This window comes from Semicossyphus pulcher, unplaced genomic scaffold (assembly GCF_022749685.1).
Source record: "Semicossyphus pulcher isolate SPU_LCO1_2020_fin unplaced genomic scaffold, fSemPul1.0.p SCAF_11, whole genome shotgun sequence".
NCBI classification, from domain to species: Eukaryota; Metazoa; Chordata; class Actinopteri; order Labriformes; family Labridae; genus Semicossyphus; species Semicossyphus pulcher.
The window spans coordinates 14,737,851-14,753,930 of NW_027211615.1; the positions used below are offsets into that span (position 1 = coordinate 14,737,851).

Sequence of the window (16,080 nt, forward strand, 5' to 3'; positions counted from 1 at the left end):
TCTTCCTGGGGTCTCCATTATTTCATTAACAACATTTCATTAGCTGGATTACATACATCCATAACATTGTACAACAAAAGTACAACAAAAACATTCATCCATAACGTTCATACTCACAGTACAACAAAAATCACTACAATACATCACACAACAATCAACACAAGATCAAAAGCTGTTGAGCTCTCCATAATCTATGTTCTGTTCAAAAGTTGAGAAAAGAAAGTACCTGAAAACGTATCCCCTAAATCACAAAAAACATTGGATCAATAGCGCAAAGTCCATTTCATATCTTCCAGGTCATTAAGTGTCGTCCCTATTTTTCTACTGTCTAATTTAACATCTCTGATCTCATTTTGATAGTTAATCCTTTTTTTCCACTCAGTTTTGTTACATAATTCCTTAATTTACAATATATATTCCACGGTAACACATCACCTGATTTCTGTTTCTTTGCATCATATATTTTTTTGAGTTCATGCACCTGAAGCTGGGGAAACCCCGATTCTGATTCTGATGAAGCATTTCCAGGGACCTCATAAAGATGTGACTTAATTTTTCCAGAGGGTTCAGAGGTAGCAAAGAGACTTACCTACACCTGGCTGCAGTTTCCACTTCCACTTCCACTTTTAAAACACTGTATATTAAAAGCTAATTAATGCCACTCACTCACTTGTTTACCATAGTGAGTGAGCATCTGTAGCTATATAATTCTAATGTCTGAAGTAGTATGGAATCTGCTGAACCATAGAGCCTATTTCTCAGCATTTTTATATTTTATATTTTATCTTCATTTCTTATTTATTGTAAATATTCTGCACATACTTGACACATTTCTTACTTCTATCTATATTTCCTATATTTCTTCAGGATTCTCTCTGTGTCAGAGCAACTGTAATTCCCCCCCGGGAATCAATAAAGTATTTCTGATTCTGATAAATGATGATCCACTTGTGCTGAAGTTGCCACACAGAAAGATCAGGATGAATGTTAAACAGTGCCATCTTGTGGATCGACTGTTACTCTACAACAAATGGCGTGTAGAAGCATTTAAGCAAGGAACCTGATGCACACAAGCAGCAACCTCCATGACTGAGGAATTAAGCCAGAGTGCCAAAAGCTACATAAGAAACACAACTACAAAACTACATAAGGAAGAGGCTACCTTATTCAGTCACTGAACTGAACTGAACATCTCGCTTGTGTTTGTGTTGCTGGTGCGTTTGATCGCACTGTTTCAAAACTTGTAAACTAAATGCATGGCTTGATGACTTACCTGACTCCAGCAGCAGAGTCCACAGCCATCTTGTTGACAGCAGCTAAGAAGTTGTTGGTGAAGGTCTTTCCTGCTGTCATGATTGCAGCTGCTCCCACTATGTCAGCCAGCAGGTGTAGTTGGTGAGCTGCGCTGGCTCTCACAGCAGGGCACAGGTGGCTAAAGAAAGACAAAGACAAACAAGTCACTTTGTTTCATTTGATTTCAAGTGCTATTGCTTCTGCACTTTTATGCGTTATATTATATGATTCTTCACTGTATACTTACTTTACCCCAGTGTTCACTAGAACACTTAGTACTGGTCCTGGGTTGCAGTTCTGCACCAGCACCTCCAAGGCCTTGTTGGAGTGCCCTGTAGGACGCCATTTGCACTGGCTTGTGCGATCCTCAGCAGAGCCTGTCTTCTCCGCTTGAGTGTCCATATCGCCCTGCAGGTACGTGAACAGATACACCAGGGTGTGTATTGCTACAGATTTTTAACCTGAAGAGAAGATTTAACGGAATGTGTAAATTAACAGACAAATAAAATAAAGAAACGACTTCCATACCTCCTCTAGCACGATGAAGCACACTTCATGAAGCCTGATCCTGAGTTCGTCGGGATGGTGCTGCGCCAAAGCTTGGATGTTCTCAGTACTTCGATCTTCTCCCTGTGTGAAGAGGACAAAGTTAGTGGACTGTACTTTAGTTTTAATTCAGGAACAGCATTAATGTTCCTGACACACCATCACTTAACATAACATACACATAAAAGACTACTACTTTCAGTGCCAGTTTTGCTCTTCTTGATCGTCTGTATATGAATTGTGGTGTGATGAAGTCCATGATGTGGGTCTTCTTCTCTGTCTTGGAGAACTTTATTATATATTACCTTATAAGAATTTAGCTTCTGTTTGAGCTGTTTCGGTTTTATCTTCACTTTGCTTTTTAATGTGTTTCTTTCCTTTGTTGTCACTTTGAATTGTCTAGTTGCTGAAATGTGCTATATAAATAAACTAGCCTTGCCTTACATGATTTGAGTCTCTATATGTGTGTGTGGTTCTGCAACAATAGAACAGTACAGACTAATTAAGAACGATCAAGTAGTAAATATATACAGTAAATTCAGTTCAAATTCAGTTTGAACACAGAACTAGAAACCACTCAGATAACACCTACAGTGTTATTTGCTTGAGCTAGCTTGTAATGAGTTAATAAGCAGTAATTAGGCCTACCAGAAATATATTAGTCTATTCGCTGTAGCCGATTGAATACTTCGATTTATAACGTGTTATTATCCAATCGAAATAAATAAAAAACAGGAAGTTATGTTGATTCTTCATTAAAAACTTAACGTAAATAGTGTAAAAACCACTAAAACATTGTTCAGGCCATAAACGCACTCACGCAGACGGTAATGTCAGGCCGGAGGAGCTGCTGGTTTCCTCTATCAGTTCCCGGCTTGGCCAGCAGATGGCAGTGTGTGACCACGACTGCTGAACAGATGTGAAAGTGTGGTACCAAATCTTCAGCCGAAAGAAACAGTGCACAGCAATACTACACGTCATTTGATACAATATACTCCATACTGTGACCTTATTTCTCAACGCTACATGCATTATTTTTGAATTGACATGTGTGCCTTTATTTTGGAAGGTAAGTACCTTTGTTTACCCTCCGAGAGAGCTAAGACCAGTGGACAATAATGAGGATGATGATGCATAAATCTACTCTGACAGCAGCTAAGTGAGTTTATAAGTTGTAACAGAGCTGAGATAGAAAGGGAGCAGTGGAGGGAAGTGATTTAATGAATCTAATCTAGGATATAAGACATGCGGGATTTGTGTAGATCATCATTTGTAGATAGAGGAATAACAGCTACAGAAGATACTATCAGAGTTTTCTAATTATGTAGAACACTGATGGTCGGTGAGATAGTGATTTCAAAAAACAACTTGTTCCCCAGTTATATTCCTGCTGATAAACCTTGAGAGGATATTTTGTACTGCGACTTGTCAGACCCGACATGTCGAACTGTCGGCCGGACAAGTGCAGAGAGTTCAAACTTTAATGTGTTCCATCCCAACAGTCCTGTAATAATGTAACTCTTAGTGGTTAAAATTCTTTCCTCGCTTTATCCCCTTCCCAGGAAGTAAGAGGTCAGAGGTCACCTACACAATAACCCCCCCTGGATCTGTGAGACATTCAGGGTCCTGTGTAAAGACACAATAAAACATGGACACCACCTTGAACCCCAGGAGAAGGACTTCTCTCTTAACACACACAAACGCTAACCTGATGAAACCCTACAGAAGAGACTGCATTTTATTTCTGCCTGAATTATAACTGACAAAACTGTGCATCAGAAAAATCAATACTCCTCTTGTGCAATATAAATCTGCTCTGCTGAATTGGAGTCATTAATATCGTTTGGCCTGGGGTGGCCTTATCGGTCAATAATTCGCCTGCAAACTGGTGTGTCCACACACACACACACACGGACACTTGGACGTCACCATCATCGTTGTGTAAGGTTGCTGACGCATGGACGGGGGTAAAGTCCAGTCTCAACCAAAGTGGGGCGATTGGCAATGGTCAGGATTTGTCAGTGTTTACCTTTTGATCTTCATTCTTTACTTTTATTGGTTCAACCTTTAACTTTAAAAATGTTTTTGTGTGCTTATTCACTTTGCACACTTTTGTGCCAATGTCAATATGAGTTATATAAAAGCGATGTGTGTGTGTTTCATCCACTTTTCGACCATGTAACAATAATGAAAAGAAGTTTTTCAGGTGTAATAAAGTTAAACTTTTATTGCAAACCAAACATGGTCACATAAATCTTAAACAATTTTACAATTTACAGTACATTTAACATGAATTGTTACATATACATATTTAAGCATACCTTTTTGTTCATTATACATTAAAACTAGTACACATGACTCCAAATATACAAACAAACTTAAATACCGTCAAACTGCATTACAGCAATATTAAAATGGAATGTTCAGTTTCGATGTCGTCAGCTCGGCTCGACGCCGCTGTTACATTTTCGTGAGGCGAATGGAAGACTATGTGAGGGGGACGTGTTGGCAAGCAAGAACTACGCAAACGCTTCACTCTCTTTCTAGCAGCAGTGCTCTCTCAGTTCTCTCTCTCTCTATCAGCGTTACTGTTTTACGTGCAAATGAAGATATGAAACATCCTCTGAGTTCCTACGTCTCACGTGTTAAAGACAGAGCGGGTGTTTTAATTTAGTGCTACATCGTTCCTCTCTGGTGACTCCAAAATAAAACGGACAAACCCAAAAAAGATGCGAGTTCTGATGGAGAGAAAAAAATAAAGGCACATTTGAGAGAAACAAATTTAAACATCCCCCTCTGTAACATTCAGCTTCAGATGAATCCCTTTCCAGACAGTAAATGAGAAGAAACTAAAGCACCACAATGAATGTCGTCTCCAAGCTACTCAAAAAGTCGGTCCTTGTGGGTGCTTCGACAGAATCTCAAGATGTTTTTCGCTACATGGATGGAAGATGGAAATCCTGCCCAGGGCTGGTACAGTACGGTCCAGCCTGACGCGTGTGCTTGTCGGTTGTAGTTGCTTGTTAGCCGCCTCAGATGTGTGCAAAGGACGTCCAGGCTGCAGAGCTTTTATGGTGAAGTGTTGTTGTAGAAAGGATTTGTGCGTCGGTACATCAGGGCATGATGGAGGATTACAACCCCGGCGAGTTCTTTTATTTTGGCGGGCATCCTCTTGCAGGAAGTCTTCTAATTGCATTCAGGAGTTGGAGAGATTGTGAAAAGTTTGCATGTACAGATTGTTTCAGGTTTTTGCAGGGGTTGTTTCGGATCTTTCCATCATCCTGATTGGAAATGTAAAGTGGGGTCAAGATGCAAGTTCATGGACAAACCCCAGTTAATGTCCTGTGAGTCTGCATTGGGGTCTGTATTGAGTGTCTGTTTAATCCTATAGGTAGGAGTCCATAGACGGGGCGTAGGAGAAGCCCACGAAGGCCTCAGCTGCCTCTTTGATGCTGGCCGTGACGAGCACGCTGTCCGGGGAGCAGCCAATGGAGCTGGGCACCGGCTCGTCTGTGAACTCTGGATCAAAGTGCCGCAGGTCGTTGGGTCCCGTCTGAGGGGGGAGGAAGGAGGGAAGGAGAGGGGATTAGTCAGGCTGGAATAGTCAAAATTCCTTCCCATAATTGGAGATGTTTTAATTCACAGGGAGGATGTTCCATTCCCTTGATCTAGTTATGTAAAGGTAAATATTTGCCATTGTGGACTTTGGCTACTTTACTGTCGGACATCATGAGGACTTATTAGAGTGTTATGAAAGGAACGTACCACGTTGGGGTTGAAGGGAGGGGTGATCTTCTTTGCATTGAGGTCGTCCCAGTTGATCGGGGAGAAGAATATGTGGTTCTTTATTTCAATCTGTAATAAACACAGACAACCAATAATTAAATGATGCCCTTTAAGACATGTATTATGTTAATGTCGGATCACATGACCAAACACTTACAAAGTCCTCTGTGCAGCCCAGCCTCTTGGTGCGGTCCTTCTGCAGCAGGCCCTCCAGCAGGTGTCGGGCTGCGTTGGAAATGTTGGGTTTGAGCTGCAGCGGCTTGTTCAGGATGTTGTCGTACATTTCTGCTGTGTTGCGGCTGTAGAACGGAGGCTGGGGAGGGACAAAAAGGAGAGTGAGATTAGCATCTGGACAACAACAATAAGGAAGAAATGCACATGACGAAGAATGATTGTATCTTTTAAGTAATGCATAGATTCAGGTAGAAACACGTGGAACACAAATAAGATAAGGACTTGACCAGGTTGTTTTCAGCATACAGTGTTGCTCAGTAGTATAGTATGCATTTGTAATGCTTCAAGCTATTTATGCAAGGTGAATGTGACTATTACTCACCAGGCCGTAGAGCATCTCATAGAGAACAGCTCCTAAACACCACCAGTCTACTGTTCTGTCGTACGGCTGCTTGTGTAGAACCTCAGGAGCTAAATACTGCAGAGCAAACAGGAACAGATGGTGAGAAACATGACTAAATAAAACAGAATTACACCAAAAGAAAAGAACAAGGGAGTTCTGACTGAGTGTTTTTTTTTTTTTGTCCTTACCTCTGGCGTACCACAGAAAGTCGACGTGGTCCCATTGGGTTCGATGTTCTCCTTGCACAGGCCGAAATCTGTAAGGATGATGTGTCCCTGCGAGTCCAGCAGGATGTTCTCCGGCTTCAGGTCTCTGTAGACGATGTTGAGGGAGTGGAGGTACCCGAGCGCGCTGGCGATCTCTGCAGCATAGAACCGTGCTCGGGGCTCGAGGAAGCAGCGCTCTCTCTGTAGGTGGTAGAAGAGCTGGAAGAGAGAAAGAGAACAGAGGTTATAGTAACTTTAAATGTCTTCATTGTGTCATAGATGAAACGAGGGCCTAAGGTGGAGTGAGAGAGGGAAGAAAAGAGAAAGGGAAGAAGGAGAAGGAGGCTAAATGCGCCCTGTTTCCCGATGAGGCTCATATTTAATCAGCGCTGTCTCTGCTCGTGCAACAATCACAGGAAATTAGCTCGATTAGACACACACTGAGCCTGCTAATTTTGGCCCACAGTCTCTCCCGCTGTCCCAACCCACCCCACGATTTCCTGAGAGGTGTTTCCTTTAGAGTGAAAGAAAGACTTATATTCTGCCTCTCATGACAGGATATCCCCCGTGTCTGTCTGCCTGCCTCTGTCTGTGTCTGACTCCGAACACTCCTGTCCTTTCATTTCTTCCTCGAGCTTTATCCATCTTTCTAATTTCCTCCTCCCTTATTCATTCATCTTTAGCTCCTTCTTTAAATAGCCCAGCTTCTCGCTTTTCTCTTCCATCACCCCTGCTTCATTTCCTTATCTTTTTTAGCCACTAACTCACCTCTCCTCCGTTGATGTAGTCCAAGATGAAGTAGAGCTTGTCCGCCGTTTGGAAAGAGTAGTGCAGGCCCACCAAGAACGGATGCTTGACATTCTTTAGCAGCACATTCCTCTCTGACATGATGTGCTTTTCCTGAAAAACACAAAGAGAAAGGTGGTTAAACATGAGACACCTTGTGTCGTATGTGTGAGAAGTTTGTATGAGAGCGCGAGTGTGTATTTACCTCCTTCTTCTTGAGGATGGCCTTCTTCTGTAAGACTTTGACGGCGTAAAACTCGTCATCGGTGCGGTGTCGTGCGAGCAGGACTTTGCCGAAGCTGCCCTTGCCAATGACTTTGAGGAAGTGGAAGTCGCTGGGTTTGGCTGAGGGGTTTGAGGAAGGACCGAGGTTGATCTGTTGGGATGGACTGGGCTGTGAGAGGAGAAGGAAAGGGAGAAAAAGGGTGAGGATGTTAGAGCCATAAATATAAGCAAAGGAAGGAGCAGACAATTCAGTGTTTAGTGCAAAAGATACTCACAGGAGGAGATGGGTTTGTGTTCATGAGCTCAGCATCCTGAGGCGGACTCAAGTTCAGAATAGACTGAACTTCAGGACTGCAAAAACAAAGAGTTCAAACTTAGTTTATCTCATAACAAAGAACAACATTATCATCCCGCATTGTTGACGTCTGAATCAGCTGATCTGGGAGGCAAATGAAGTCACAGAGTGTCTCCACAGGACAGCTAACTGGCTTGTATTTCCCAATGCTTTGCCCCACCGCTGACTGCAGAACAATAACATGAGTCAGATGGTACTCACTGCTTGCAGGCGTAGGAGTTTGTGGCGAGCCGTTGAATGAAGTCGTTCAGCCCCATCCTCCTCTGTTTCATAAAAGCTGCAACACAAAAGAGAAAAAAGAAGAAGAAAAATTTAGTTTTGAATAAAAAGTTAAAATAAATCCATCCGTGTCGAGAAGAATGAGCATAAAAACATCCAGCTATGATTCCATACCGGTGACTAAAGCCACTAGTCCTCTACATTTGGAGTAAGTCATGACCGGCTTCTCTGTCTCTGTTTTGATCGTCATGATGATGAGTCGAAAAGCAGCTCTGCACTCATCAACTGTCTGAAGCCAAAATATAACTCTCTCTCTTTTTGGCTCAACTTTTATTAACAGGATGAGGGAGGAGCTGCCCCCCCCTTCCTCCCCAAAATAACACACACCCACACCCCACTGGTGGGCGTCCTCCTATGCAAACATCGCCTCCTGCTAAGTGGACCGTGAGGACAGGATCAATCCCGCGCTCGGCCAATCAGAGGTCGTTGCGCTCCCGGCACGTCATAGCCACACCTTTTAAAATGTGCTTGCGTCAAAAACATTGGAAAAAGGAGGAAAAAAAAGTTCCTTACCACAAGTCCAGTCAATGAAAGGCCGGGTTGTACTATTTGTACATATGTTTGTGCAATGCCATAGAAACGCAGCTTCCCATGTGTCATACAGTCTGTAAACGTCTCCAAGACAGCAAAGTATCTACACAAGGCTGCAAAAACAAATACTATACTCTAATGGCATCCAGATGCGTCCACTCAGAAACATGTGGTGCCTTTAATGTCCCAGGAGTACTGCGTAAACAGCAGAATGTAAATGTAAGCGCATGAACTCCTAAAGAGAGTTCTTGAGATTTTTAGGGATTATTCTCCAAGTTCCTCATTGTTTATGTAACCCTGAGTCCATGCTCTCTATCCGACCCTTCTCAGTTTGCAGCCTGGTCCTAAACAAATAATCTGATAGCCTTTTAACCAAGCCTATCAGCTTCTCTGTTTGGCTGCCTCTCAATTAAAACGGCCCGGGTGACGCAGGTTCCCTCGGTATACAAAAGACGCGAGGGGAGAGCCTGAGCAGGGGGAGAGGCTCCGTGCCAAGAAAAAGCCGCTGCAAGTGGAAAAGTACAGACTGAGAAACTCCTGAACTCGCCAAGCTCAAACAAGAGAGGGAGATACGAGACTCACAATCTGTTTTAACCAACTGTGGAAACCTCCCGGAAGCTGCCAAAGTAGTTCAGTGTCATGGTCAGAATGAAATTATGAGTAAAAATGGCACCATGAGCTGCGTTCTGTGCGCTGGTTGGCACACTGTGGCGCGGAGCAGACGGGCTCAGTTAGGTACGGTTATGTAAGGCACCTGGTTTTTATCTACACTCCTGCGTGGAATGGAAGTAGGCCTATGAGTCTGACTCACCTATGGAGGCCAAATCCATTTTAAAAGGGTATTAAAAAGCGTGCGTAAAAATGAAAGAAACAGACAAAAGACTATCCAAACTTGCGTAGATGACGCAACTCGGGACAATACAAATAATGAACTTCAACTTTGCTGCACAACACAAACAGCAACAAATGCATGCGCAAAATTACAACCAACGTATAATTTGACATGTAACCAGAGTCTAAATAGCCTGTGCTTCATCAAACACACTCCGGATTCAGTTTCCAGGCACAACAAACAAACCTTTCAGTTCTGACCGAGTTTCATTTCAAAGCCTGTCGCCAAGGAGTTCAACAAGTTGCTAAACACAGTTGCCAAGGCGCCTCTGGCACTTTTCACAAGACCCCCTGTCAGCTAGGCTTCATACAACGGCACCATAAATCCAGGTCACTGGATTATGGGGTGAACGGAGCGCCCCCCAAGAATGTCTGCCAACGCTTTCTCCCCCGCCACAGACAGAGAGTGGGCTGGGATCCTCAGATGTCCCCTCACAAAGAAACTATTCATATCTCAACAAGAGGGTAAACGAAGAACTAGCATTAAGTCCAACATTAAGATTGTTATCGATCTACAATGAAAACAAAGAGTGTTATACGATTTATTCCCCGAATGGAGACATCCTTTAAAAAATGTATGTGCAGTCTACTCACACGTGAGAGCGGTCGTTTTGTCTTTCATAAGGAGGCTTTATTTGTCCGATTCACAAGAAGAAGAAGAGAGACTCAAGCTGTAGGTTCCTCGGCAGGAAGGTTATCAAACTACTCAGTATTGCCCTCCTTGTAGAGTTTCATCCACAGAATTTTTTTTTCCCTCCTTTCTTTTTTTCAGGGCGGAGACGTCCCGCCCTCTATTTCCTTCCACTCTACAGTTTGTGTTTCATGCATGGTCGGCTGCATGGGTTCTCCTGCAGGGCGGGAAGGGGGGTTATGCTGCTTTCAGAGGCTCCTCATGAGCTCCTAATTTTGAGTCCATTATAAATGTAGACCAAAATGACGTTATTTATCTATTCCATTAGTTAGTTACCTCTGATTTTTGTGCCAGATATTTCTATGAGCCTTTGAACTGTAAGGAAGTACTATAAACTAAACATTGTTGTACCAACTTGCAACAGTTACGATCACCATATTGCAATATATTGACACGAAATCAAGGTCAAAATAAAGGCTAGTAAATAAAAACAAGATGCAATCATTTGGATTACTTAGGTTCACTCTCAGTTGAGCTTCACTAGTCGGCAGTTATTTTCCACTACAGCCTGCTGAGGTCATTCACCCGCTGAGCTGGCAATTAAATAGTAACCTGGATTTGGAAATTTACTGAGTTAACATTAAGTCAAAGTTAGGAGCTGCGGGAAGTCAAACCCATTACTTAACCATGTCTCCTCATGAATTGTCCTTGAGCTTCAACTCGGGTATTTGCTCAGGGTAATGTTTTGCAGGATTTTAGACGAGTGGACAGACGTAATAAATGAACGGTATGAGGATACAAGTGGCAAAGGAGTCACAAAGTAAGGAATAAAGTGTGTTTGGAAAGGTGTTGAATTGTTATTAAACTGAAAAGGCTGAGCTAAAGTCATGCAGCATTTAAGGCTCCTCCTTAGATGACTAAGAGTCAGGAACATGGCTTATGTGTGTATGAGAGAAAGAGAGAGAAAGAAAGTTTCTATTCTTCTGCTCCTGACCTTTGACCTCTAATCATTGTGTTCCTGCATGTGTGACTCTGCAGTTTTTAAATATAGCCCCCAACTTTTTACTGTCGTCTCTCTCCCTCGACTCAGGTCAAATCTATTATTAATCGTCCCCAGTAGCCACCTGATGCACACACACACACACACACACGACTCGAGCACATTCATATTCACACAAACACACTTGCAGAGCTGGAGGGCAAAACAAACCTGCAGGGAGTCTGACAGCACACACGCACATGCATGCACACATACTCACACATTCTGGAGGGCAAAAACAAGCCTGCAGAGAGGCTGTCAGAACATGCACACACACATCCTCACACACTTTCTAAAACAGAGAGAGAAAAAAGAGCACATCAGGTACCTGCTTTACTCCCTCAAGGTGTCCAACAACCCTCCTCTCCCTCTGTGCACCAGCTAGAACTTAACACATTTCTGTCAGAAATAGATATTTCTCCTTGAGACAGCAAAGGTTGCAGCACCGCCACGCTTCAAGAAACATTTAATCTACAATACGTCAGCACTGACACTACAGCTGCACTCCATGTGGGACTCAAACCTACTTCTCCCATCAGCACTTGAAAGCATCAAACAAGTGAAACATCACATTTTGCCCTTTCAGATAATCTGAACACAGGGAAAGTGTGAGCTAGAAAAATGTCGCCCTTGAAAAGTTGCACAGATGTACTCAAGAAGACCCTCAGTTAATAAGCAGCTGTGTAAATAACACAAGTTATATGTAAGCTCTAAAGAAGAGATAGCCTCGTAAAACTGTGATTCTTTACGTCTATATATTGCCTTTCGTATTGCATTAATCCTCCGTCGTCCAATTTCCTGTTTACGTGCAAACGGCTTTTATTCTGAAATGATAATACTAATGAGAGACTTCCTGCGGATCGTTAATCTGACGTAAACGAGGAAAAACGGTAGAAAAGAAGGTCAAGGTGTGAAATATTTCACGTCTTAACACTACATGAAGAAACATAAGGTTAGTTTCTGCTCAAATATCGTTATGTTTAGATATCATTTGTGTTTTAAATACGTTTTTAGCTAAAATAACCCCTGCTAATTGTTGACTAAGCTAGTTTTGTGCTAATTAACTGTGTGCTGTAACCAGCTTTTATGTTGGGTTAGTTGTTTTCAATCAAGCTTAAAATTACAGTTAAGTGTCAGACAATCTTTCTGAGGTAGAGGATTAAAAGTAGCAATGAAGAAGAAGACATTACCTTCTCCGTTGGGGTGTAATCGCTGCTCTTGTGTCTGCATCTGTGCTTATAGCCCCGAGTTGAATGAAAAGACGGAGAGGTGTTGAGAGAAGATGAGGAGAAGAGGAAGAAAAAAGAGAGAGAGGGAGAGAGGGAGAGAGCGAGAGCGAGGGAGCGGTTCAAAACAAAAGATCCCCTCAGTAGTTTTCCTATCTGGCGCTCCTTCCCGTCTGGATTTACAGGCTGGTTGCGTTTGGGCCCTGAACAAGAGGAGGCTCCGCAATTACTTGAGCTGTGTTTGTTGCTTTTCTATTTCTGTGTGTGTGTGTGTGTGTATGTGAGGCTAGTATGTTATGTAACCCACTAGTGGTACTGTCATCGGTGCCAAAGCCATGATTGACTCTCACACACACACACACACACACACACACACACACACACACGCTCAAACACTTAGCGGGCCATTTCGTGAAAGGACAGGAAGCGGTTCACTGCAGTGCCCGAGGGGTTGAGGTGCAGGATATTGGAGTTTTGGTACAAACACACACAAACACACTCTACCCACCCACCTAGAGTGTAACGACACACACTCATAGTCCAGCATATGCCCATTTTCACGCTGTCTTCAGGGCAGACGACATCTGTCCATTAAATCTGCTCATCCCTTTCATTTTCCCATGATCCCTCAGTCTTGAAATGCCGCCGCTCTCTGCAGAAGAGGATGAGGAGGGTTTTTGTGGCTATACTTGATCTGGCGTTGAATGAGAATGAGCCTCGGTGGTGAGGAACCAAATGACACCGTTACATAAAGGCTATTCAGAGAAGGACAGCCAGGCTTTTATTTTGCCATGGTGGTCTGTTGTGTGTGTGTGTGTGTGTGCGCGCGCTCGTGTGTGTGTAGCCTACTTGTGACAATCATCCAAAGGTTGAGACTTTTCTGTGTTTGATAGTCTTGGCTGCTGTGTTTCAGTCCGCTGCTCTGAGTGGGTTCATGAGTGTGTTTTATTTTAAAGGGCCCAGAGTTTCGTAACGATTTCCCTGAAATGAACTGATATATAACAAGACAGTTAATTGAAAGCATCTTGTTAATTGGTGCTCATTATGGGGGGGAAATGGAGACACTGCTCAATGGATAAACACGCAAGTATCTAATTCTCATTAATTGCTATCATAAGCGTTAGTTGGGGAAGCTAAATATGGAATGAGTGAAAACAACAGTACTTTTGGGGCATGTCATGCCTTGATCAGATTGTGAAAGCTGAGAGATGACAGGCGATGAGAGGCAGAGGAGGAATGTAGCAAAGGTGAGTAACAGGAAGTAAAGTGGAACTAATTGTAAAGACCTTCCAGTTAACATCAAGTGTTTAACCTTGTAAACACCTCCATGTGGTGTTCTTCTTCATGTGCTACAAGACATATCAGGGACAACATCAGCAGTCATCTCCATGGCTGGGCCTGTCTGCTTTTAAACTGCGATGTACAGAGGACAGGCTGAACAACACGTTTTCAGATTGGCAGGTTTGTGATGTAACAAACCTAAGGAGCCAATCCTGTTAATGGACGGGGGAGATGGATTTTTACGGTAATTAAACTCATTTAGCAGAAAAAAAACATATCAGACACAATTTATAATTTCAAGCAGAGCATTTTATAAGTCAAAAAACATGACTGGAGCTGCTCTTTAAAGTCACTATAAAACAGAGAGCGTATTTGACACGAAGTATTCACGTCACTCCAGTAAAAATGGACATTAAGGAGTGACTTGTCTCTATGATTGATTACAGTTTAAAGTGAAGGAGCAGATTCAGAACGTCTAATCATGTAAGGGGAATCAGGTAAGGGTGAGTGGTGGGAAAATCTAAAGGGTTAGAAAGCATTGGATGCGAACCTGCTAGCTAGCTTGTAGGTGCTACCTTCCAGACGATACTGGCAGCACTTGTAGTCATGTAGTCAACTTTGACCCCTAGGCCACCAGGAGGGCCCAAAAAGTGAGAACATTTTTGCAAAGGTTAGATGTTTAGTTTTGTGTAGAGGGACACGTGAGAGCTCAGATTTGGCTTAAGGCTAGAATCATGTTGTGGTTGTGGAGGCGAAATGTACACAACCTTCATTCAAGTAGAAGTACAAACGCTTGTGACTCTGTTAATACTAGAGTAATGTAGTGTTTGTACTTTGGTAGTTCCACCTCATGGTCTAAGGAACAGGGAGCAGCACATTACGTCATCGGCTGTCCTTCCTCTGAATGCATCGGTCTGTTTTCAGCCTGTGCTTTAAAGCTTCAGCACGAAAACGACAACAAACAAGTTCAGGCTCTTCACAGACTTCCATACAACTGTCAGGACTTGGGAGTGTCTTTGTGAACTATAAAGTACACACATATGTTTGTGTTGTATTATTGAGTATGTGCGTGTCAGTGTGAAGGTGTGCATGTTTGCCTCTGAAGGGCAGGTTGACACAGGTGAGCCTTGCGTCATGAATAGAGGCAGAAAAGAGTAAATAACAGCTCCAGAGAGGGAGCTGCACTGGGGATATTATTTGGGTTAATGAGAACAAAAGTGTAAAGTTTGGGCATGAAACACACTCTGGTTTTGTAATAACACGTTGCGTAAACCTTTTGGCTTGTCAGGCAGAAGAGCACCTCAAGTCAGAGTGAAAAACAGATTACCTATGCTGCTCTGAGGTGATAAACATGCTAATGTGTTTAAAGAATCAGGGTTTCATCTGCGGAAAATCTTTGTTACATAAGAACATTTTCTGAGACGAGCGAAAGATCACAGACATTTGTTCTTCCTGACGGTTCAAACTTTACTTTGTGTAATCATTATCACTGAATGTGTTCCTCTCTCTACTGCTCCCTACATCCCTGTTAATGACTCATCATATGTGACAAACTTCAACTTAAAGCGCCCTTAAAACCAGTAATTGCCGCACAGGGAACAACAGGGTGAAGCAGCATCACAGCCGAGGCCACAGGAACAGCTCGTCACCAGCTCGGCTAATTACTCACATTTCTCTCCGTACAATGGAAACTACTGTAATTAGGTGGATAACTTCTTCCAGTGAAAAACACATCATGTTAATGTGGTTCTTCTTGTCACATTTCTTTCATGGAGATGTTGCAGGAGGCAGCAGTTCCTTGCAGGTCTGCCACAAAGGGTTGCAACTGTAGCAAAGTGACGAGTGATGGTGGGAAGTGAGTGAGTATATGTACTCCAGATCTGTATTTAAGTACAAATTTGAGACACTTTTATTTTCACTTTTCTACACACCCTTATTTTCCTAGTTACTCTACATATGAAGACATTGCATACAAAACATATGACCAGCTTACGACATACGAAAGATAAAACAGGATATTAAACTGTTGAAATTAGCTACACCTACAACAGTTTAATTGTACCTACACACTGTTGCATCACCAATTATAATCCAAACATATATAATCTGTAATCAATATGGTAAATGGCCAGCCTCTTTCTAGTCTTCCAACCAATCAAGGTCCTCCACAATACATGTCATATTCACCCTTTCACACACACTCATCATCATGCCATGCGAGGCCACTAATCAGCTAAGCACTCACACATCGTAGGCTATGCCACGGAATCTTAAAGAGATTGTCGACAGAGTGAGGCGTGAGGGATCGAACCGCCAACCTTCCGTTGGAGTGGGCGACCCACTTTACTTCTGAGCCACATCCGCCCCAAAAACTGTGCAATTTTCGGAATCACACGTACGTTAAGTGGATTTTTATACTGCAGTATTG

At 42.8% G+C, this 16,080-nt stretch overlaps 1 protein-coding gene across 4 annotated transcripts in view; it reads right to left on the minus strand.

The window, feature by feature from the left end:
- Positions 1–4,045: 4,045 nt before the first annotated feature.
- Positions 4,046–16,080, minus strand: part of sgk1 (serum/glucocorticoid regulated kinase 1) — a 40,086-nt gene continuing 28,051 nt past the window's right edge. The window contains exons 1-10 of one of the 4 annotated variants that reach the window (XM_069684717.1): positions 12,336–12,424; positions 7,976–8,051; positions 7,695–7,770; positions 7,400–7,588; positions 7,177–7,308; positions 6,391–6,627; positions 6,182–6,277; positions 5,783–5,938; positions 5,605–5,694; positions 4,046–5,392 (exon numbers count right to left, since the gene is read on the minus strand). In XM_069684717.1, the coding sequence (XP_069540818.1) occupies positions 5,225–5,392; positions 5,605–5,694; positions 5,783–5,938; positions 6,182–6,277; positions 6,391–6,627; positions 7,177–7,308; positions 7,400–7,588; positions 7,695–7,770; positions 7,976–8,051; positions 12,336–12,375 (1,260 nt within the window). In that variant the 5' untranslated portion in view covers positions 12,376–12,424 and the 3' untranslated portion in view covers positions 4,046–5,224. Of the gene's footprint in view, positions 5,393–5,604; positions 5,695–5,782; positions 5,939–6,181; positions 6,278–6,390; positions 6,628–7,176; positions 7,309–7,399; positions 7,589–7,694; positions 7,771–7,975; positions 8,052–8,167; positions 8,484–10,069; positions 10,328–12,335; positions 12,425–16,080 lie in introns of those variants that run through there. The other 3 variants (XM_069684725.1, XM_069684709.1, XM_069684699.1) reach the window with 3 other exon arrangements.